This window comes from Carcharodon carcharias, chromosome 13 (genome assembly GCF_017639515.1).
Source record: "Carcharodon carcharias isolate sCarCar2 chromosome 13, sCarCar2.pri, whole genome shotgun sequence".
Classification (NCBI taxonomy): domain Eukaryota; kingdom Metazoa; phylum Chordata; class Chondrichthyes; order Lamniformes; family Lamnidae; genus Carcharodon; species Carcharodon carcharias.
This window is the reverse complement of record NC_054479.1, coordinates 76,023,362-76,045,921: the sequence shown is the minus strand read 5'-3', so window position 1 is coordinate 76,045,921 and position 22,560 is coordinate 76,023,362. Positions and strand designations below refer to the sequence as shown.

The following is a 22,560-nucleotide window of genomic DNA, read 5'->3' as shown; positions in this document are numbered from 1 at the left end:
TTCCCTCTAGGGTGATAGGAAGGAGTAACAAGCCCAGAGAACCATGGATGACCAGAGGTATTGAGGATACGATGAGAAGGAAAAGAGAGACTTTTAGCAGGTATAAGGGAAGCAAATCAGCAGAGGCAGAATCAGTGGAGTACAGACAGCGCAGGGTGGAGCTTAAGAAAGCAATTAGGAGAGCAAAGAAGGGATATGAGAAAGCTCTGGCTGGTAAAAGTAGGGAAAATCCCAAGATATTCTATTAGTATATCAATGGGAAGAGGATAACCAGGGAAAAGGTAGGACCAAGGGGGCAATCTATGGGTGGAGCCAGAGGACATCGCTAGAGTGTTGAATGAATAATTCATATCCGTCTTCACCCAAGAGAATGAGGATGAAGGTATCAAACTCGGGGAGAGAGACTGCGAGGTGCTTAAGCAAATTGATATAGGGAGTGACAAGGTATTGGAGGTGTTGGCAGGCTTAAAAGTGGACAAATCTCCAGGTCCAGTTGATTTGTGTCCCAGACTGCTGAGGGAGGCAAGGGAGGAGATCGCAGGGGCTCTGCCCCAAATTTTTAATTTCTCTCTGGCCACGGGGGAGGTGCCAGAGGACTGGAGAACAGCTAATGTGGTTCCGCTGTTTAAGAAGGATTGTAGAGATAAGCCAGGGAGCTACAGGCCAGTGAGTCTCACGTCAGTGGTAGGGAAACTATTGGAGCAATTTCTGAAGGGGAGTATCTATCTCCACTTGGAGGGGTAAGGTTTGATCAGAGATAGTCAGCATGGCTTTGTCAGAGGGAGGTCATGCCTAACAAATTTGATTGCATTTTTTGAGGAGGTGACCAGGTGTGTAGATGAGGGTAGTGCAGTTGATGTAGTTTATATGGATTTCAGCAAAGCCTTTGACAAGGTCCCACATGGGACACTTGTAAAGAAGGCAAATGCATATGGGAAACAGGGTAATTTGATAAGGTGAATTCAAAATTGGCTTAGTTGTAGGAAACGGAGGGTGATGACAGAAGGATACTTTAGTGACTGGAAGCCAGTGTCGAGTGGCGTACCACAGGGATCTGTGCTGGGTTCCCTGTTATCTGTCATTTATAAAAACGACATAGATGACTATGTGAGGGATAAGTTTGCAGATGACACAAAGATTGGCTGGGTGGTTAACAGTGAGATTGAGTGTCTTGGGCTATAGGAAGATATAGACGGGATGGCCAAATAGGCAGATAAGTGGCAGATGGAATTTAACCCTGAAAAGTGTGAGGTGATACACTTCGGAAGGAGTAATTTGACAAGGAAGTATTCAATGAACGGCATGACACTAGGAAGTTCTGAGGTACAAAGGGACCTTGGCTTGTGTGTCCATAGATCTCTGAAGGCAGATGGGAATGTTAGTGGGGCAGTGAAAAAGCCATATGGGACAGTTGCCTTTATCAACTGAGGCATAAATTACAAAAGTAGGGAGGTCATGTTGGAGTTGTATAGAACCTTGGTGAGGCCACAGCTGGAGTATTGTGTGCAGTTCTGGTCGCCATATTATAGAAAGGATGTGATTGCATTGGAGGGGGTGCAGAGGAGATTCACCAGGATGTTGCCTGGGATGAAACATTTAAGTTATGAAGAGAGGTTGGATAGACGGGTTGTTTTCATTGGAACAGAGAAGACTGAGAGGCGACCTGATTGAAGTGTACAAGATTATGAGGGGCGTGGACAGGGTGGACAGCGGCTGTTCCCCTTAGTTCCCCAGTCACGAGGGGGCATAAGCTCAAGATGAGGGGCAGGAGGTTTAGGGGGGATGTGAGGAAAAACTTTTTTACCCAGAGGGTGGTGATGGTCTGGAATGCACTGCCTGTGAGGGTGGTGGAGGCGGGTTGCCTCACATCCTTTGAAAAATACCTGGATGAGCACTTGGTATGTCAGAACATTCAAGGCTATGGGCCAAGTGCTGGTAAATGGGATTAGGTAGGCAGGTCAGGTATTTCTCACGTGTCGGTGAAGGCTTGATGGGCCAAAGTGCCTCTTCTGCACAGAGATTCTGTGATTCTTCAGAGCTCAGAAAAGGGAGCAAATAATGATGACCAGTTGTGCTGATTTATGGAAGATTTTATGTTATAATTTTAAAAATAAGTGAGTAGAAAATGCCACAGAATAAGGAGAGCCAGGGATAAGTTTAATAGACAAGCATTTAAGTTATAAACTTAATCTAGATCATGAAATGAGTTTAAAAACAAAAAATTAAAGCTAATTCAATTGGAGATCCAAGAGGTAAGGGAGTGCAGGAGAGACATAAAACATCTGAAGTGACATCAGCAGCTACTCATCAATCAACATCCCTTCTGCTGAGTGTTTTTGTTGGTGTCATAGTTTATTTCTGTTAAGAGCCTAATAAACCTCAGTCCAAGCAAATGTACATCCTGTTCCAGGATGCTTCTTGTGTCCTGGACAATCATATGCTGAAAGTATTGTCAAATGGAGGAGCTCAAGCTCCAGGTTTCAGAGCATGACCAGCAGCTGGAGTTAGTGCAATGCATACATGAGGCTGAGCTTTGTATGGACAGTACATTTCTGGAGGTGGTCATGCCGTAGCTTAAAAGTGTGCAGGCAGGGAATGGATGACCACCTGGCAGTCGCTGCAGGATTCCTGAGTGGATCACACTCTCTAATCGATATTTAGTTCCAAATACTTGTGAGGACAATGGATCCTCTGGGATGAGCCATGTCCACAGCACTACAGTTGGCTCAGCTGTATGGGGGTGCAGGGGGGAAGGAGATACAGGAGGAAGATCTGGAAAGCAATAGTGATTGGGGATTCCATAGTAGTAAAGTGAAGGATGTTACTGAGTAACTGCAAAGCACTCCAAAGGGGAAATGTGAACAGCCATAAGACATGGTTGATATCGGTACAAATGACACAGATAGTAAGTGTTGAGGTTCATCAGGTATTTCCAGTGCCACATGCTTGCAAATATAAATAGATATAGGAGAATAGGGCAGAGTAACATGTGGCTGGAGAAATGATAAAGGAGGGTGGGGGCTTAAACTCCTGGGACAGTGGGACCAAGTTTGGGAGAAATGGGACCAGTACAGACCTAACGGATTGCGCCTTAACACAGCCGGGAGCAATGCCCTCATGGGCGGTTTGCATGTGCTGTTGGACAGAAATTGAATGATTTTGGCAGGGGTACAGGCACCATAATGTAGTGTTAGAAACAAGGTGCACAAAGGATTGGGAGATACAGACAGCACTAGAGTAAGAAATAGTAAGGTACTATGTAGGGAATACAAGGTCTAAATTAGGTTTACAACGCATGTGCGTAAACAAAGTGTGTTAAGTAAGGTTGTTCTGCTCCAGATGTGAGATGTTACATGGGAATATGATGTTGAGGCATTAATGGAGACCTGGCTCAAAAAAGGCCTACCCTGAATACAAAACATATCTGGATACAAGGCGTTCAGGAAAACTAGAGAAGGAAATTGTGGTTGACAAATTTGTTGGAGTTCTTTAAGGATATAACAAGCAGGGTGGATAAAGGGAGACCAGTAGGTGTAGTGTATTTGGATTTCCAAAAGATATCCAATATGGTGCCACGCAAAAGGTTACTGCACACCTCATGGTATTAGGGGTGATATATTCGCATGGATAAGAGGATTGGCTAACTAACAGGACATAGAGTCAGGATAAATAGGTCATTTTCAGGTTAGCAAATTGTAAATCAATGCTGGTGCCTCAAATATTTACGGTCTATAATAAAGACTTGGATGAGGGACTGGCTGTATTTTAGCAAGATTTGCTGATTATACAAAGATAGGTGGAAAAGAAAGTTGTGAGGACGAAAAGATTATATTTGGTTAGTGTCACAATTACAGAATTGTTACAACACAGAGAGGCCAACTGGCACACCGTTTCTGTATCAGCTCTCCAAATGAGCAATTTCTTAATGCTAGTGTCCTGCCTTCTTCCTGTAGCCCTGCACATTCCTCCTCTCATAATAATCCAATTACCTCTTGAATTGACCCTCTCTCCACCACATTCTCAGGCAGTGCATTCCAGATCATGACCACTTGATTGATCCTGTCTCCACCATACTCTCAGGCAGCGCATTCCAGATCCTAACCACTCGATTGACCCTGTCTCCACCACAATCTCAGGCAGCGCATTCCAGATCCTAACCACTCGATTGATCTGGTCTCCACCACACTCTCTGTATTCCAGGTCCTAATCACTCGATTGACCCTGCATCGACCGCACTCTCATGGAGCGTATTCCAGACCCTAACCACTCAATTAATCCTGTCTCTACCTCACTCTTAGGCAGTGTATTCCAGATCCGAACTGATCGCTGTGTGAAAAAGTCTCATGTCTTCAGTGCTTCTTTTGCCAATTACATTAAATCTGTGCCCTCTCTTTCTAGATCCACCCACCAGTGGGAACAGTTTTTCATGTCTCCTCCGTCCAGGCCCCTCATGATTTTGAATATCTCTATCAAATCTCCTTTCAGCTTTTTTTTCTTTAAGGAACACAGTCCCAACTTCTCCGATCAAGCCTCATAACTCACCCCTGGAGCCGTTCTCATGAATCTTTTCTGCGGTCTCTCTAATGCCTTCATATCTTTCCCAAAATGTGGTACCCAGAACTGGACGCAATACTCCAGCTGAGGCCAAGCAATTGTCTTTTACAAGTTCAACATAACCTCCTTGCTCTTGTACTCTTTGCCCCTATTAATAAAGCCCAGGATACTGTATGCTTTATTAACTATGCTCTCAATCTGTCCTGCCACCTTCAATGTCCTGTACACATACACCCAGGTCCCTCTGCTCCTGCACCCCCTTTAGAATGGTATCTTTAATTTTCTCCACATTCTTCCTACCAAAATGAATCACTTCACACTTTTATATATTGAATTGCATCTACCACTTGTCCACTCTTTGCACCACTTATCTATGTCCTTTTGAAGTTCTACGCCAAGCTTTTCACTGTTCACAATGCTTCCAAGTTTCATATCATTCACAAATTTTGAAATGATGCCCTGTACACTAAGGTCTAGGTTATTAATATCTAAAAGGAAGTGTAAGGGTCCCAACACTGGCTCCTGGGGAACTCCACTTCAGTCTGAAAAACATCCATTAACTACAATTCTGTTTCCTGTCAGTCAATTTTGTATTCACATTGCTACTGTCCCTCTTATTCCAAGAGCTTCAAACTGTGCCCACAAGTCTGATGTATGGCACTGTGTCAAAAGTCTTTTGGCAGTCCATGTAAACCACAACAATGGCATTATCCTAAAGCAACCCTCACCATTACCTCTTCAGAAAACTCCAGCAAGTTAAACACAACTTGCCCTTAACAAATCTGTGCTGACTTTCCTTAACTAACCTGCATTTGCCCAACTAACTATTACTGCTGTCCTGAATTATTGTTTCTAGAAGCTTCCCCACGACTGTGGTTAAACTGACTGGCCTGTAGAGTTAGGGTTAGGGTGTACACCCCTTTTTAAACAAGTGTGTAACATTTGCAATTCTCCTGTCCTCTGGCAGGACCCTTGAGGTAGAGGGCAAATTTATAGTCAGTGTCTCCACAAGTTCCACTCAGTATCTTCCGATGCAATTCACATAATCCTTATCAACTTAAAAAACAGATAACCTATCCAATATCTCCTCCTTATCAATTTTAACTCATTTTAGTGTCTGAATTACCTCCTCTTTCACCACAGCCAGGGCAGCATCTTCCTTGGTAACGACAGATGCAAAGCAAATACCTCAGCTGTGCCTCCTGTCCCCATGTGTAAATCCCCTCTTTGGTCTCTAATCAGCCCCAATCCTCTTCTTATCACCCTATTACTATAATTAGCCTGGTTCTTGGCCGTATTATCAACCTGACATCTTGCATAAGCACATTTTTTCAACAGCAACTTATATTTATATAGCACCTTTAACATAATATAACTTCCCAAGATACTTCACAAGAGCAATATAAACAAAATATAACACTAAGCCACATTAAGGAGATACTAGGTGAGACGACTAACAACCTGGTTGTAGTGGTAGGTTTTAAGAGCTGTCTTAAAGGAGGCAAGTGAGTTAGAGAAGTGTACAGACATAATTTTAGCACTTGGGGCCTAGGCCACCAATAGTAGAGAATTAAAATTGGGGATGTACAAGAGACCAGGATTAGAGGAGCGCAAATATCTCAGAAGGTTTTGGGACTGGCGAGATTAGAGAGATCTGGAGAGATGAGACCACTGAGGGATTGTAAACAATTATGAAGATTTTAAAATTAAGATATCCTTTGACTGAAGCCATATAGATCAGCGAGCACGGTATTAAGATACAACAGATGTGCCATTACACTAATGGGTGTATTCTATAGGCCACCATCTCATGGAAAAGATATAAACTTACACATTTGCAGGGACATTATAGAAAAGTAAGTACAGATTACAGCTAAAGAGTAGTGACATTGGAACCCTTCAATTCTCCTAATAGAGACTTGGATAGGAATAGTTGCTAAATTTGGTGATGACACAAAGATAGGTAGGAAAGTTGTGAAGAGGACATAATTCACCTAGCACCTTTTGACAGCACCTTCCAAACTCACGACCACTACCACCTAGAAGGACAAGGACAGCAGATAGATGGGAACACCACCACCTGGAAGTTCCTCTTCAAGTCACTCACCATCCTGACTTGGAAATATATCGCCGTTCCCTCACTGTCACTGGGTCAAAATCCTGGAACAGCACTGTGGGTGTACCAACACCACATGGACTGCAGTGGTTCAAGAAGGCAGTTCACCATCACCTTCTCAAGGTCAACTAGGGATGGGCAATAAATGCTGGCCCAGCCAGCGAAGCCCACATCCTGTGAGTGAATGAAAAAAAAAGTCTGCAAAGGGATACAAATAGATTAAGTGAGTGGGCAAAAATTTGGCAGATGGAATATAATGTGGGAAAATGTGAACTTGTCCATTTTGGCAGGAAGAATAGAAAAGCAGCATATTATTTAAATAAAGAGAGACTGCACAACTCTGAGGTACAGAGGGATCTGGGTTGTGGTACACAAATCACAAGTTGGTATGCAAGTACAGCAAATGATTAGGAAGGCGAATGGATGTTGTTGTTTATTGCAAGCGATTGGAACATTTAAGTAAGGATGTTTTGCTACAGTTGTGCAGGGCCAGTACATCTGGCATACTGTGTACAGTTTTTTTATGATTTTATTCCTTATTTTAAAAAGGACATAATTGCCTTAGAAACAGTTCAGAGGAGGTTCACTTTACTAATTCTTGGGATGAGTGGGGGGGGGTGGTTATCTCATGAGGAAAGGTTGGACAGGTTGGCCCTTTATCCATTGGAGTTTAGAAGAATGAGAAATAATCTTATTGAAACATACAAGATCCTGAGGGGATTTGACAAAGTGGATGATGAAAGGATGTTTCCCCTTGTCAGAGTGACCAGAACAAGGGGACACAGATTAAAAATAAGGGTCTTCCCATTTAAGACAGAGATGAGGTGAAATGGTTTCTCTCATAGGGTCGCGAATCTGTGGAACGCTCTTCCCCAGAGTAAGGTAGAAACAGGATCACAGAATTTTTTTAAGGCAGAGGTATATAGACCAACAAAGGAATCAAGGGTATTGGGGGCAGGCAGGATAGTGACGTTGAGGCCACAATCAGATCAGCCATGATCTTATCAGATGGCAGAGCAGGCTCGAGAGGCTGAATGGCCTAATCCTACTCTTAAATCATATGTTCTTATGTAGTGTACAAGACAGACAGTAAAAGTTTCTGATGGACACGAACACTGATTCACTCTCAACTGTTCAGACCTATCCTGGGCCTTGCACATTAGCAAGGATGTGAAGGCTTTGGGGGGGTGGGGGGGCAGAAAAGATTCATGAGAATGTTTGTAAGGATGGTGGGCTTGAGTGGGAGGATTGGAAAAGATGGGGGCTGTTCTCCTTAAAAGAAAGTTGAGCAGCAATTTCATCGAGGTGTTCAAAAATCATGAGTTGTTTAGACAGAGCAGATGGAGAGAAATTCTTCCCATTGGTGAAATGATCAAGGACAAGAGAACACAAATTTAAAGTAGTTGGGGAAAAAAAGGCGGGTTGAGGATTTTTTTTTTTAAAATGCAGAGAGTAGTAAGGATCTGGAATGCACTGCTTGATGGATGGTAGAGGCAGATTCAATTGTGGCTTTCAAAAGGGAATTGGATAAGCACCTGAAGGGAAAACATTAGGAGGACCATGAGGAAAGGGCGGGGGAGTGGGACTAGTGGAGTTGCTCTTTGGCAAGGACTTGACATGCTGAATAACTTCCTTCTAAGCTGTGACCATTCTTTAACTCTCTCCATTTATGTCATTCTTCTCTTGCTCAATACCAGCCTAGTCAGTTATGTGAAATACCATTCAACTGCATCTAACAGGATCCACTCCACTTTTTAATCACTGTTATACAATGAAGCTATCATTTCGTCACCTTCATCTGTAGCTAGTGACTTTGAAGCATTTCTGCTCATATTCCTCTGACCACGAGATGAGATTCTATTTCGGTTAGACTGTTTGGAGATTAACTTGATGGGGATTCGCCTTCGAACATCAACGCCACTCAGGCATCCAGAGCTATCGGTACCTTGTAGATCTTTATCTTTTGAAATAAAAAAAAATCTTTTAAATGAATGGCTTCTTGCTTATGCTCAATATTGCAAGATAGTGGTATAAACATGAAACAAATCCATAGCTCCCAACAATCTAATTCCAACGTAATTTCTCAGCAGAAAACCTGTATAGGGCAGGATAAATTTGCACAAAACTCAGAACTAGTTATCCATATTCCTCCAATAAAATGAACCAATATCTCTCTAGTTTACAGGAATTTGTTGATTGCGACCAGGAAGGGAAAACAAGTGGCTACCTTCTATTTTGTGAATAGCTCATCTACTGTAAAACTATTTATGTGAAATTCAACATTTCTAAATATGCGCTAAATACATGTTTCTTTGAGAGTAGAAGAACTTTTTGGTTGAGCGTTGGCACTCAAATTGTAACTCCTGCTCTCCAGGTGATAGTTCATTGCTGGAAGCCCTCTAAGTCAGTTGTGTAGCATTCTCGTGGGAGTCAGAAAGTTGTGGATTCAAATCCAATGCCAGGGACATGAGCACAAAAATCCAGGTTGATGCTTTAGTGTTGCATTGTAGGAGATGATGTCTTTAATTCGAAGCCCCGTCTGCCCTTTCAGGCGAATGTAAAAAATTGTGGCACTATTTTGAAATTGTCACTGGCATCTGGCAACGTGCAATCAGCACCACAGAAAAAAACAATTATCTGGTCATTAACAAGTTGCTGTTTAAGGGATCATATTGTGTACAATTAGCTAGTGCGTCGTTTATAGGAGACAAAGTGGAAGAGTGGGTAGAAGGGGTGGAATGGGAAAGGTAGGTAGGGAGGGTATGTGGAGGGGGTGGGGCGAAGAGGGAGTGGGGCATGTGGAGGGGGCGGGGCTAAGAGGGTGTGGCTAAGAGGGGGTGGGACTAAGAGGGAGCAGGGCTAAGAGGGGGCAGGAAGGACAAAGGGGAAGGGGCAGGGGAGGTGTACTGAATGGGTATCATAGAATCATAAGTTAAAAACAAAATACTGCAGACGCTGGAAATCTGAAACAAAAACAAAAATTGGTGGAAAAACTCAGCAGGTCTGATAGAATCAGTGGAGAGAAAGACAGAGTTTACGTTTCGAGTCCGTATGACTTCTTCAGAACTAAAGAGAAGAAAAAATGTGGTGAAATATATACTGTTTAAGGGGGTTGGGACAGGTGAAGATGGATAGGAGGCCAGTGAGGTGGAGGCAAAGAAGAGATTGCGAAAGATGTCACAAAAAAAAAGGTCGAAGGGGTGTTGATGGTGATAAAATTAGCTAAAGGAGGTGCTAATGATGACATTTAAGGGTAGAAAACAGAATGGGCAACTGACAGATGGCCTTAGTGGGGGTGGGGACAGTGTAGGAAAAAAGATCAAATTAGGCTAAAAGGTGGGGACTAAACAGTGAATGGGAATAATTTCTGAAATATAATAGAAATGTGCAAAACAAATAATTAAAAAATAAATATTTTGAAAAAGGGGATTTAAAAGGGGTGAGGATGGAGGAGAGAGTTCACGATCTGAAGTTGTTGAACTCAATGTAAAGTACGGAAGGTTGTCAAGTGCCTAATGGGAATATGAGTTGCAGTTTGTGTGGAGGTTCCATATGGGGATATGGGGCGCAGAGGGTAACGCAAGGATGGAAGGTTGGGGGGGGGGGGGGGCGAAGGGCAATGGGCTGAAGGGGCAAGAAACGGGGGCCGGGGAGTAGGGAGCAGGGGGCGGGCGCTAGGCGGCAGGGGAGGGGTGGGCACTCGGCCGCAGGGGATGGGTGGGCAGGCTCTCGGCGGCGGGGGAGAAGATGGTGGGAGGATGGGTGGGCGCTCGGTGGCAAGGGAGGAGTGGGTGGGCGGGCGGGCGCACGTCGGCGGGGGGGGTGGGTGGGTGGGCGGGCGCTCGTCGGTGGGGGGGTGGGTGGGTGGGCGGGCGCTCGTCGGCAGGGGAGGGGTGGGCGGGCGCTCGTCGGCAGCGGAGGGGTGGGTGGGTGGGTGGGCGGGCGCTCGTCGGCAGGGGAGGGGTGGGTGGGTGGGTGGGTGGGCGCTCGTCGGCAGGGGAGGGGTGGGTGGGTGGGCGGGCGCTCGTCAGCAGGGGAGGGGTGGGTGGGTGGGCGGGCGCTCGTCGGCAGGGGAGGGGTAGGTGGGTGGGTGGGCGGGCGCTCATCGGCAGGGGAGGGGTGGGCGGGCTGGCGGGCGCTCGACGGCGGGGGAGAGGTGGGCGGGCGGGCGGGCGCTCGACGGCGGGGAGGGGTGGGTGGGTGGGCGGGCGCTCGACGGCAGAGGAGGGGTGGGTGGGCGGGCGCTCGACGGCAGAGGAGGGGTGGGTGGGCGGGGGGGCGCTCGACGGCAGAGGAGGGGTGGGTGGGCGGGCGGCCGCTCGACGGCAGAGGAGGGGTGGGTGGGTGGGCGGCCGCTCGACGGCAGAGGAGGGGTGGGTGGGTGGGTGGGCGGGCTCTCGACGGCAGGGGAGGGGTGGGTGGGTGGGAGGGTTGGGTGGGTGGGTGGGTGGGCGGGCGCTCGACGGCAGGGAAGGGGTGGGAGGGTGGGCGGGCGCTCGACGGCGGGGGAGAGATGGGCGGGCGGGCGGGCGCTCGACGGCGGGGAGGGGTGGGTGGGAGGGCGGGCAGGCGCTCGACGGCAGGGGAGGGGTGGGTGGGAAGGGCAGGCGGGCGGGCGCTCGACGGCAGAGGAGGGGTGGGCGGTCGGGCGGGCGCTCGACGGCAGAGGAGGGGTGGGTGGGCGGGCGGGCGGGCGCTCGACGGCAGAGGAGGGGTGGGTGGGCGGGCGGGCGCTCGACGGCAGAGGAGGGGTGGGTGGGCGGGCGGGCGCTCGACGGCAGAGGAGGGGTGGGTGGGTGGGTGGGCGGGCGCTCGACGGCAGGGGAAGGGTGGGTGGGTGGGCGGTCGCTCGACGGCAGGGGAGGGGTGGGTGGGTGGGCGGTCGCTCGACGGCAGGGGAGGGGTGGGTGGGTGGGCGGTCGCTCGACGGCAGGGGAGGGGTGGGTGGGTGGGCGGGTCGCTCGACGGCAGGGGAGGGGTGGGTGGGTGGGCGGTCGCTCGACGGCAGGGGAGGGGTGGGTGGGTGGGCGGTCGCTCGACGGCAGGGGAGGGGTGGGTGGGTGGGCGGTCGCTCGACGGCAGGGGAGGGGTGGGTGGGTGGGCGGTCGCTCGACGGCAGGGGAGGGGTGGGTGGGTGGGCGGTCGCTCGACGGCAGGGGAGGGGGTGGGTGGGTGGGCGGTCGCTCGACGGCAGGGGAGGGGTGGGTGGGTGGGCGGTCGCTCGACGGCAGGGGAGGGGTGGGTGGGTGGGCGGTCGCTCGACGGCAGGGGAGGGGTGGGTGGGTGGGCGGTCGCTCGACGGCAGGGGAGGGGTGGGTGGGTGGGCGGTCGCTCGACGGCAGGGGAGGGGTGGGTGGGTGGGCGGTCGCTCGACGGCAGGGGAGGGGTGGGTGGGTGGGCGGGCGCTCGACGGCAGGGGAGGGGTGGGTGGGTGGGCGGGCGCTCGACGGCAGGGGAGGGGTGGGTGGGTGGGCGGGCGCTCGACGGCAGGGGAGGGGTGGGCGGGCGCTCGACGGCAGGGGAGGGTTGGGTGGGTGGTCGGGCGCTCGACGGCAGGGGAGGGGTGGGTGGGTGGACGGGCGCTCGACGGCAGGGGAGGGGAGGGTGGGTGGACGGGCGCTCGACGGCAGGGGAGGGTTGGGTGGGTGGTCGGGCGCTGGACGGCAGGGGAGGGGTGGGTGGGTGGGAGGGGTGGGTGGGTGGGCGGGCGCTGGACGGCAGGGGAGGGGTGGGTGGGTGGGTGGGCGGGCGCTGGACGGCAGGGGAGGGGTGGGTGGGTGGGTGGGCGGGCGCTGGACGGCAGGGGAGGAGTGGGTGGGTGGGCGGGCGCTTGACGGCAGGGGAGGGGTGGATGGGTGGGCGGGTGGGCGGGCGCTCGACGGCAGGGGAGGAGTGGATGGGTGGGCGGGTGGGCGGGCGCTCGACGGCAGGGGAGAGGTGGGTGGGTGGGCGGGCGCTCGACGGCAAGGGAAGGGTGGACGGGTGGGTGGGGGGGCGGGCGCTCGACAGCAGGCGAAGGGTGGGTGGGTGGGTGGGTGGGGGGGCGGGCGCTCGACGGCAGGGGAAGGGTGGGTGGGTGGGTGGGGGGGCGGGCGCTCGACGGCAGGGGAAGGGTGGGTGGGTGGGCGGGGGGGGCGGGCGCTCGACGGCAGGGGAGGGGTGGGTCGGCGGGCGCTCGACGGCAGGGGAGGGGTGGGTGGGTCGGCGGGCGCTTGACGGCAGGGGAGGGGTGGGTGGGTGGGCGGGCGCTCGACGACAGGGGAGGGGTGGGTGGGTGGGTGGGCGGGCGCACGACGGCAGGGGAGGGGTGGGTGGGTGGGCGGGCGCACGACGGCAGGGGAGGGGTGGGTGGGTGGGCGGGCGCACGACGGCAGGGGAGGGGTGGGTGGGTGGGCGGGCGCACGACGGCAGGGGAGGGGTGGGTGGGTGGGCGGGCGCACGACGGCAGGGGAGGGGTGGGTGGGCTGGTGGGTGGAAGGGCGCTCGACGGCAGGGGAGGGGTGGGTGGGCGGGCGGGCGGGCGCTCGACAGCAGGGGAGCGGTGTGTGGGCGGGCAGGCGGGCGCTCGACGGCAGGGGAGGGGTGGGTGGGCGGGCGGGCGCTCGACGGCAGGGGAGGGGTGGGTGGGCGGGCGGGCGCTCGAAGGCAGGGGAGGGGTGGGTGGGCGGGCGGGCGCTCGACGGCAGGAGAGGGGTGGGTGGGTGGGCGGGCGCTCGACGGCAGGGGAGGAGTGGGTGGGCGGGCGGGCGCTCGACGGCAGTGGAAAAGTGGGTGGGGGAGCGGGTGGGCACTCGACGGCAAAGGAGAGGTGGATGGGCAGGCGGGCGGATGCTCGACGGCAGGGGAGGATTGGGTGGAAGGGCGGGCGCTCGACGGGAGAAGAGGTGCTTGTGGGCGGGCGGGGACTAGACGGCGGGGAGGGGTGGGTGGGCGGGCGGGGACTAGACGGCGGGGAGGGGTGGGTGGGCGGGCGGGGACTCGACGGCAGGGGAGGGGTGGGTGGGTGGGCGGGCAGGCTCTCGACGGCAGGGGCGAGGTGGGCGGGCGGACGGGCGGGCGCTCGACGGCAGGGGAAAGGTGGGTGAGCAGGAAAGCATTCAACGGCAGGGGAGGAGTGGATGAGCGGGAGGGCGCTCGACGGCAGGGGAGGGGTGGGTGGGCGGGAGGGCGCTCGACGGCAGGGGAGGGGTGGGTGGGCGCGTGGGCGCCCGACGGCAGGGGAGGGGTGGGTGGGTGGGTGGGAGGGCGCTCGACGGCAGGGGAGGGGTGGGTGGGCGGGAGGGCGCTCGACGGCAAGGGAGGGGTGGGTGGGCGGGAGGGCGCTCGACATCAGAAGAGGAGTGGGTGGGCCGGAAGGCCCTCGATGGCAGGGGAGGGGTGGGTGGATGGGCAAGCGCTCGACGACAGGAGAAGATTGAGTGGGTGGGTGGGCAGGCGCAGGACGGCAGAGAAAAAGTGGGTGGGTGGGCGGGCGCTCGACGGCAGTGGAGGAGTGGGTGGGCGGGCGGGCGCTCGATGGCAGGAGAGGGGTGGGCGCTCGACGGCAAGGGAGGAGTGGATGGGCGGACGGGCGCTCGACGGGAGGGGAGGGGCGTGTGGGCGGGCGGGGATTAGACGGCGGGGAGGGGCGCTTGGGCGGGCAGGCGCTCGACGGCAGGGGAGGGCTGGGTGGGTGGGCGGGCGGGAGGGCGCTCGACGGCAGGGGAGGGGTGGGTGGTCGGACGGAAGGGCGGGCGCTCGACCGCAGGGGAAAGGTGGGTGGGCGGGCGGGTGCTCGACGGCAGGGGAGGTGTGGGTGGGCGGGCGCTCGACGGCAAGGGAGGGTTGGGTGGATGGGTAAGCGGGCAGTCGACGGCAGAGGAGGAGTGGGTACGTGGGCGGGCGCTCGACGGCAGTGGAGGAGTGGGTGGGTGGGCGGGCGCTCGACGGCAGTGGAGGAGTGGGTGGGTGGGCGCTCGACGGCAAAGCAATGGTGGGTGGGTGGATGGGCGGGCGCTCGACGGCAGGGGAGGGGTGGGTGGGTAGGCGGGCGCTCGAAGGCAGGGGAGGGATGGGTGGGTAGGCGGGCGCTCGACGGCAGGGGAGGAGTGGGTGGGTGGGCGGGCGCTCGACGGCAGGGGAGGAGTGGGTGGGTGGGCGGGCGCTCGACGGCAGGGGAGGAGTGGGTGGGTGGGCGGGCGCTCGACGGCAGGGGAGGGGTGGGTGGGTGGGTGGGCGGGCGCTCGACGGCAGGGGAGGGGTGGGTGGGTGGGTGGGCGGGCGCTCGACGGCAGGGGAGGGGTGGGTGAGCGGGTGGGCACTCGACGGCAGGGGAGGAGTGGGTGGGTGAGCGAGCAGGCGCTCGACGGCAGAGGAGGAGTGGGTAGGAGGACGGGCGGGCGCTCGACGACAGGGGAGGGGTGGGTGGGTGGGCGGGCGTTCGACAAGGGAGGAGTGGGTGGGTGGGCGGGCGCTCGACGACAGGGGAGGGGTGGGTGGGGGGGCGGGCGCTCGACGGCAGGGGAGGGGTGGGTGGGGGGGCGGGCGCTCGACGGCAGGGGAGGGGTGGGTGGGTGGGCGGGCGCTCGACGGCAGGGGAGGGGTGGGTGGGTGGGCGGGCGCTCGACGGCAGGGGAGGGGTGGGTGGGTGGGCGGGGCGCTCGACGGCTGGGGAGGGGTGGGTGGGTGGGCGGGCGCTCGACGGCAGGGGAGGGGTGGGTGGGTGGGCGGGCGCTCGACGGCAGGGGAGGGGTGGGTGGGTGGGCGGGCGCTCGACGGCAGGGGAGGGGTGGGTGGATGGGCGGGCGCTCGACGGCAGGGGAGGGGTGCGTGGGTGCGCGGGCGCTCGACGGCAGGGGAGAGGTGGGTGGGGTGGGCGGGCGCTCGACGGCAGGGGAGGGGTGGGTGGGTGGGCGGGCGCTCGACGGCAGGGGAGGGGTGGGTGGGTGGGCGGGCGCTCGACGGCAGGGGAGGGGTGGGTGGGTGGGTGGGCGGGCGCTCGACGGCAGTGGACGGGTGGGTGGGTGGGCGGGCGCTCGACGGCAGGGGAGGGGTGGGTGGGTGGGCGGGCGCTCGACGGCAGGGGAGGGGTGGGTGGGTGGGCGGGCGCTCGACGGCAGGGGAGGGGTGGGTGGGTGGGTGGGCGGGCGCTCGACGGCAGGGGAGGGGTGGGTGGGTGGGCGGGGCGCTCGACGGCAGGGGAGGGGTGGGTGGGTGGGCGGGCGCTCGACGGCAGGGGAGGGGTGGGTGGGTGGGCGGGCGCTCGACGGCAGGGGAGGGGTGGGTGGGTGGGCGGGCGCTCGACGGCAGGGGAGGGGTGGGTGGGTGGGCGGGCGCTCGACGGCAGGGGAGGGGTGGGTGGGTGGGCGGGCGCTCGACGGCAGGGGAGGGGTGGGTGGGTGGGCGGGCGCTCGACGGCAGGGGAGGGGTGGGTGGGTGGGCGGGCGCTCGACGGCAGGGGAGGGGTGGGTGGGTGGGCGGGCGCTCGACGGCAGGGGAGGGGTGGGTGGGTGGGCGGGCGCTCGACGGCAGGGGAGGGGTGGGTGGGTGGGCGGGCGCTCGACGGCAGGGGAGGGGTGGGTGGGTGGGCGGGCGCTCGACGGCAGGGGAGGGGTGGGTGGGTGGGCGGGCGCTCGACGGCAGGGGAGGGGTGGGTGGGTGGGCGGGCGCTCGACGGCAGGGGAGGGGTGGGTGGGTGGGCGGGCGCTCGACGGCAGGGGAGGGGTGGGTGGGTGGGCGGGCGCTCGACGGCAGGGGAGGGGTGGGTGGGTGGGCGGGCGCTCGACGGCAGGGGAGGGGTGGGTGGGTGGGCGGGCGCTCGACGGCAGGGCAGGGGTGGGTGGGTGGGTGGGTGGGCGCTCGACGGCAGGGGAGGGGTGGGTGGGTGGGTGGTCGCTCGACGGCAGGGGAGGGGTGGGTGGGTGGGCGGTCGCTCGACGGCAGGGGAGGGGTGGGTGGGTGGGCGGTCGCTCGACGGCAGGGGAGGGGTGGGTGGGTGGGCGGTCGCTCGACGGCAGGGGAGGGGTGGGTGGGTGGGCGGTCGCTCGACGGCAGGGGAGGGGTGGGTGGGTGGGCGGTCGCTCGACGGCAGGGGAGGGGTGGGTGGGTGGGCGGGCGCTCGACGGCAGGGGAGGGGTGGGTGGGTGGGTGGGCGGGCGCTCGACGGCAGGGGAGGGGTGGGTGGGTGGGCGGGCGCTCGACGGCAGGGGAGGGGTGGGTGGGTGGGCGGGCGCTCGACGGCAGGGGAGGGGTGGGTGGGTGGGCGGGCGCTCGACGGCAGGGGAGGGGTGGGCGGGCGCTCGACGGCAGGGGAGGGTTGGGTGGGTGGTCGGGCGCTCGACGGCAGGGGAGGGGTGGGTGGGTGGACGGGCGCTCGACGGCAGGAGAGGGGTGGGTGGGTGGTCGGGCGCTCGACGGCAGGGGAGGGGTGGGTGGGTGGTCGGGCGCTGGACGGCAGGGGAGGGGTGGGTGGGTGGGAGGGGTGGGTGGGTGGGCGGGCGCTGGACGGCAGGGGAGGGGTGGGTGGGTGGGTGGGCGGGCGCTGGACGGCAGGGGAGGGGTGGGTGGGTGGGTGGGCGGGCGCTGGACGGCAGGGGAGGAGTGGGTGGGTGGGCGGGCGCTTGACGGCAGGGGAGGGGTGGATGGGTGGGCGGGCGCTCGACGGCAGGGGAGGAGTGGATGGGTGGGCGGGTGGGCGGGCGCTCGACGGCAGGGGAGAGGTGGGTGGGTGGGCGGGCGCTCGACGGCAAGGGAAGGGTGGACGGGTGGGTGGGGGGGGCGGGCGCTCGACAGCAGGCGAAGGGTGGGTGGGTGGGTGGGTGGGTGGGCGGGCGCTGGACGGCAGGGGAGGAGTGGGTGGGTGGGCGGGCGCTTGACGGCAGGGGAGGGGTGGATGGGTGGGCGGGTGGGCGGGCGCTCGACGGCAGGGGAGGAGTGGATGGGTGGGCGGGTGGGCGGGCGCTCGACGGCAGGGGAGAGGTGGGTGGGTGGGCGGGCGCTCGACGGCAAGGGAAGGGTGGACGGGTGGGTGGGGGGGCGGGCGCTCGACAGCAGGCGAAGGGTGGGTGGGTGGGTGGGTGGGGGGGCGGGCGCTCGACGGCAGGGGAAGGGTGGGTGGGTGGGTGGGGGGGCGGGCGCTCGACGGCAGGGGAAGGGTGGGTGGGTGGGCGGGGGGGCGGGCGCTCGACGGCAGGGGAGGGGTGGGTCGGCGGGCGCTCGACGGCAGGGGAGGGGTGGGTGGGTCGGCGGGCGCTTGACGGCAGGGGAGGGGTGGGTGGGTGGGCGGGCGCTCGACGACAGGGGAGGGGTGGGTGGGTGGGTGGGCGGGCGCACGACGGCAGGGGAGGGGTGGGTGGGTGGGCGGGCGCATGACGGCAGGGGAGGGGTGGGTGGGTGGGCGGGCGCACGACGGCAGGGGAGGGGTGGGTGGGTGGGCGGGCGCTCGACGGCAGGGGAGGGGTGGGTGGGCTGGTGGGTGGAAGGGCGCTCGACGGCAGGAGAGGGGTGGGTGGGCGGGCGGGCGGGCGCTCGACAGCAGGGGAGCGGTGTGTGGGCGGGCAGGCGGGCGCTCGACGGCAGGGGATGGGTGGGTGGGCGGGCGGGCGCTCGACGGCAGGGAAGGGTTGGGTGGGCGGGCGGGCGCTCGAAGGCAGGGGAGGAGTGGGTGGGCGGGTGGGCGCTCGACGGCAGGGTAGGTTTGGGTGGGTGGGCAGGCGCTCGAAGGCAGGGGAGGAGTGGGTGGGCGGGCGGGCGCTCGACGGCAGTGGAGAAGTGGGTGGGGGAGCGGGTGGGCACTCGACGGCAAAGGAGAGGTGGATGGGCAGGCAGGCGGGCGGGTGCTCGACGGCAGGGGAGGGGTGGGTGGGTGGGCGGGCGCTCGACGGCAGGGGAGGGGTGGGTGGGTGGGCGGGCGCTCGACGGCAGGGGAGGGGTGGGTGGGTGGGCGGGCGCTCGACGGCAGGGGAGGGGTGGGTGGGTGGGCGGGCGCTCGACGGCAGGGGAGGGGTGGGTGGGTGGGCGGGGCGCACCAACGGCAGGGGAGGGGTGGGTGGTGTGGCGGCTCGCTCGACGGCAGGGGAGGGGTGGGTGGGTGGGCGGGCGCTCGACGGCAGGGGAGGGTGGGTGGGTGGGCGGCGCGCTCGACGGCAGGGGAGGGGAGGGGTGGGTGGGCGGGCGGGCGGGCGCTCGACGGCAGGGGAGGGGTGGGTGGGTGGGCGGGCGCTCGACGGCAGGGGAGGGGTGGGTGGGTGGGCGGGCGCTCGACGGCAGGGGAGGGGTGGGTGAGTGGGTAGGCGGGCGCTCGACGGCAGGGGAGGGGTGGGTGGGTGGGCGGGCGCTCGACGGCAGGGGAGGGGCGGGTGGGTGGGCGGGCGCTCGACGGCAGAGGAGGGGTGGGTGGGTGGGTGGGTGGGCGCTCGACGGCAGGGGAGGGGTGGGTGGGTGGGCGGTCGCTCGACGGCAGGGGAGGGGTGGGTGGGTGGGCGGTCGCTCGACGGCAGGGGAGGGGTGGGTGGGTGGGCGGTCGCTCGACGGCAGGGGAGGGGTGGGTGGGTGGGCGGTCGCTCGACGGCAGGGGAGGGGTGGGTGGGTGGGCGGGCGCTCGACGGCAGGGGAGGGGTGGGTGGGTGGGCGGGCGCTCGACGGCAGGGGAGGGGTGGGTGGGTGGGCGGGCGCTCGACGGCAGGGGAGGGGTGGGTGGGTGGGCGGGCGCTCGACAGCAGGGGAGGGGTGGGCGGGCGCTCGACGGCAGGGGAGGGTTGGGTGGGTGGTCGGGCGCTCGACGGCAGGGGAGGGGTGGGTGGGTGGACGGGCGCTCGACGGCAGGGGAGGGGTGGGTGGGTGGTCGGGCGCTCGACGGCAGGGGAGGGGTGGGTGGGTGGTCGGGCGCTGGACGACAGGGGAGGGGTGGGTGGGTGGGAGGGGTGGGTGGGTGGGCGGGCGCTGGACGGCAGGGGAGGGGTGGGTGGGTGGGTGGGCGGGCGCTGGACGGCAGGGGAGGGGTGGGTGGGTGGGTGGGCGGGCGCTGGACGGCAGGGGAGGGGTGGGTGGGTGGGTGGGCGGGCGCTTGACGGCAGGGGAGGGGTGGATGGGTGGGCGGGTGGGCGGGCGCTCGACGGCAGGGGAGGAGTGGATGGGTGGGCGGGTGGGCGGGCGCTCGACGGCAGGGGAGAGGTGGGTGGGTGGGCGGGCGCTCGACGGCAAGGGAAGGGTGGACGGGTGGGTGGGGGGGCGGGCGCTCGACAGCAGGCGAAGGGTGGGTGGGTGGGTGGGTGGGTGGGCGGGCGCTGGACGGCAGGGGAGGAGTGGGTGGGTGGGCGGGCGCTTGACGGCAGGGGAGGGGTGGATGGGTGGGCGGGTGGGCGGGCGCTCGACGGCAGGGGAGGAGTGGATGGGTGGGCGGGAGGGCGGGCGCTCGACGGCAGGGGAGAGGTGGGTGGGTGGGCGGGCGCTCGACGGCAAGGGAAGGGTGGACGGGTGGGTGGGGGGGCGGGCGCTCGACAGCAGGCGAAGGGTGGGTGGGTGGGTGGGTGGGGGGGCGGGCGCTCGACGGCAGGGAAGGGTGGGTGGGTGGGTGGGGGGGCGGGCGCTCGACGGCAGGGGAAGGGTGGGTGGGTGGGCGGGGGGGCGGGCGCTCGACGGCAGGGGAGGGGTGGGTCGGCGGGCGCTCGACGGCAGGGGAGGGGTGGGTGGGTCGGCGGGCGCTTGACGGCAGGGGAGGGGTGGGTGGGTGGGCGGGCGCTCGACGACAGGGGAGGGGTGGGTGGGTGGGTGGGCGGGCGCACGACGGCAGGGGAGGGGGTGGGTGGGTGGGCGGGCGCACGACGGCAGGGGAGGGGTGGGTGGGTGGGCGGGCGCACGACGGCAGGGGAGGGGTGGGTGGGCGGGCGGGCGCACGACGGCAGGGGAGGGGTGGGTGGGTGGGCGGGCGCTCGACGGCAGGGGAGGGTGGGTGGGCTGGTGGGTGGAAGGGCGCTCGACGGCAGGAGAGGGTGGGTGGGGCGGGCGGGCGGGGCGCTCGACAGCAGGGGAGCGGGTGTGTGGGCGGGCAGGCGGGCGCTCGATGGCAGGGGATGGGTGGGCGGGCGGGCGCTCGACGGCAGGGAAGGGTTGGGTGGGCGGGCGGGCGCTCGAAGGCAGGGGAGGAGTGGGTGGGCGGGTGGGCGCTCGACGGCAGGGTAGGGTTGGGTGGGTGGGCAGGCGCTCGAAGGCAGGGGAAGAGTGGGTGGGCGGGCGGGCGCTCGACGGCAGTGGAGAAGTGGGTGGGGGAGCGGGTGGGCACTCGACGGCAAAGGAGAGGTGGATGGGCAGGCAGGCGGGCGGGTGCTCGACGGCAGGGGAGGGGTGGGTGGGTGGGGCGGGCGCTCGACGGCAGGGGAGGGGTGGGTGGGTGGGTGGGCGGGCGCTCGACGGCAGGGGAGGGGTGGGTGGGTGGGCGGGGCGCTCGACGGCAGGGGAGGGGTGGGTGGGTGGGCGGGGCGCTCGACGGCAGGGGAGGGGTGGGTGGGTGGGCGGGCGCTCGACGGCAGGGGAGGGGTGGGTGGGTGGGCGGGCGCTCGACGGCAGGGGAGGGGTGGGTGGGTGGGCGGGCGCTCGACGGCAGGGGAGGGGTGGGTGGGTGGGCGGGCGCTCGACGGCAGGGGAGGGGTGGGTGGGTGGGCGGGGCGCTCGACGGCAGGGGAGGGGTGGGTGGGTGGGCGGCGCGCTCGACGGCAGGGGAGAGAGGGTGGGTGGGGCGGAGGAGCTCGACGCCAGGAAAGGGTGGACGGTGTGGAGTGGGGGGCGGAGCGCTCGACAGCAGGCGAAGGGTGGAGGGTGTGTGGGTGGGTGGGCGGGCGCTGGCGGCAGGGGAGGAGTGGGTGGGTGGGCGGGCGCATGACGGCAGGGGAGGGGTGGATGGGTGGAGCGGGTGGGCGGGCGCACGACGGCAGGGGAGAAGTGGAGAGGGGTGGCGGGGCGCTCGACGGCAAGGAAGGGTGGACGGGTGGGTGGCGGAGGGCGGGCGCTCAGACAGCAAGTGCTAAGGGTGGGTGGGTGGGTCGGGTGGGGGGGCGGGCGCTCGACGGCAGGGGAAGGTGGGTGAGTGGGTGGGGGGCCGTGCGCCTCGACGGCAGGGAAGGTTGGGTCGGAGTGGGCGGCGGGGGCGGGCGCTCGACGGCAGGGAGGGGTGTGGTCTGCCGGGCGCTCGACGGCCAGGGGAGGGGTGGGTGGGTCGGCGGGCGCTTGACGGCAGGGGAGGGGTGGGTGGGTGGGCGGGCGCTCGACGGCAGGGGAGGGGTGGGTGGGTGGGTGGGCGGGCGCACGACGGCAGGGGATGGGTGGGTGGGTGGGCGGGCGCACGACGGCAGGGGAGGGGTGGGTGGGTGGGCGGGGCGCACGACGGCAGGGGAGGGGTGGGTGGGTGGGCGGGCGCACGACGGCAGGGGAGGGGTGGGTGGGTGGGCGGGCGCTCGACGGCAGGGGAGGGGTGGGTGGGCTGGTGGGTGGAAGGGCGCTCGACGGCAGGGGAGGGGTGGGTGGGCGGGCGGGCGGGCGCTCGACAGCAGGGGAGCGGTGTGTGGGCGGGCAGGCGGGCGCTCGACGGCAGGGGAGGGGTGGGTGGGCGGGCGGGCGGGCGCTCGACGGCAGGGAAGGGGTGGGTGGGCGGGCGGGCGCTCGAAGGCAGGGGAGGAGTGGGTGGGCGGGTGGGCGCTCGACGGCAGGGTAGGGTTGGGTGGGTGGGCAGACGCTCGAAGGCAGGGGAAGAGTGGGTGGGCGGGCGGGCGCTCGACGGCAGTGGAGAAGTGGGTGGGGGAGCGGGTGGGCACTCGACGGCAAAGGAGAGGTGGATGGGCAGGCGGGCGGGTGCTCGACGGCAGGGGAGGGGTGGGTGGGTGGGCGGGCGCTCGACGGGAGAAGATGGGCTTGTGGGCGGG

The 22,560-nt window shown here is 62.3% G+C and overlaps 1 protein-coding gene across 2 annotated transcripts in view; it reads right to left on the bottom strand.

Moving 5' to 3' along the window:
- cbll1 (Cbl proto-oncogene-like 1, E3 ubiquitin protein ligase) overlaps positions 1 to 22,560 on the bottom strand; it is a 230,182-nt gene that overhangs the window by 68,856 nt on the left and 138,766 nt on the right. For both annotated transcript variants that reach the window (XM_041201851.1, XM_041201852.1), the window contains exon 2: positions 8,463 to 8,630. In XM_041201851.1, the coding sequence (XP_041057785.1) occupies positions 8,463 to 8,630 (168 nt within the window). The remainder of the gene's footprint in view (positions 1 to 8,462; positions 8,631 to 22,560) is intronic.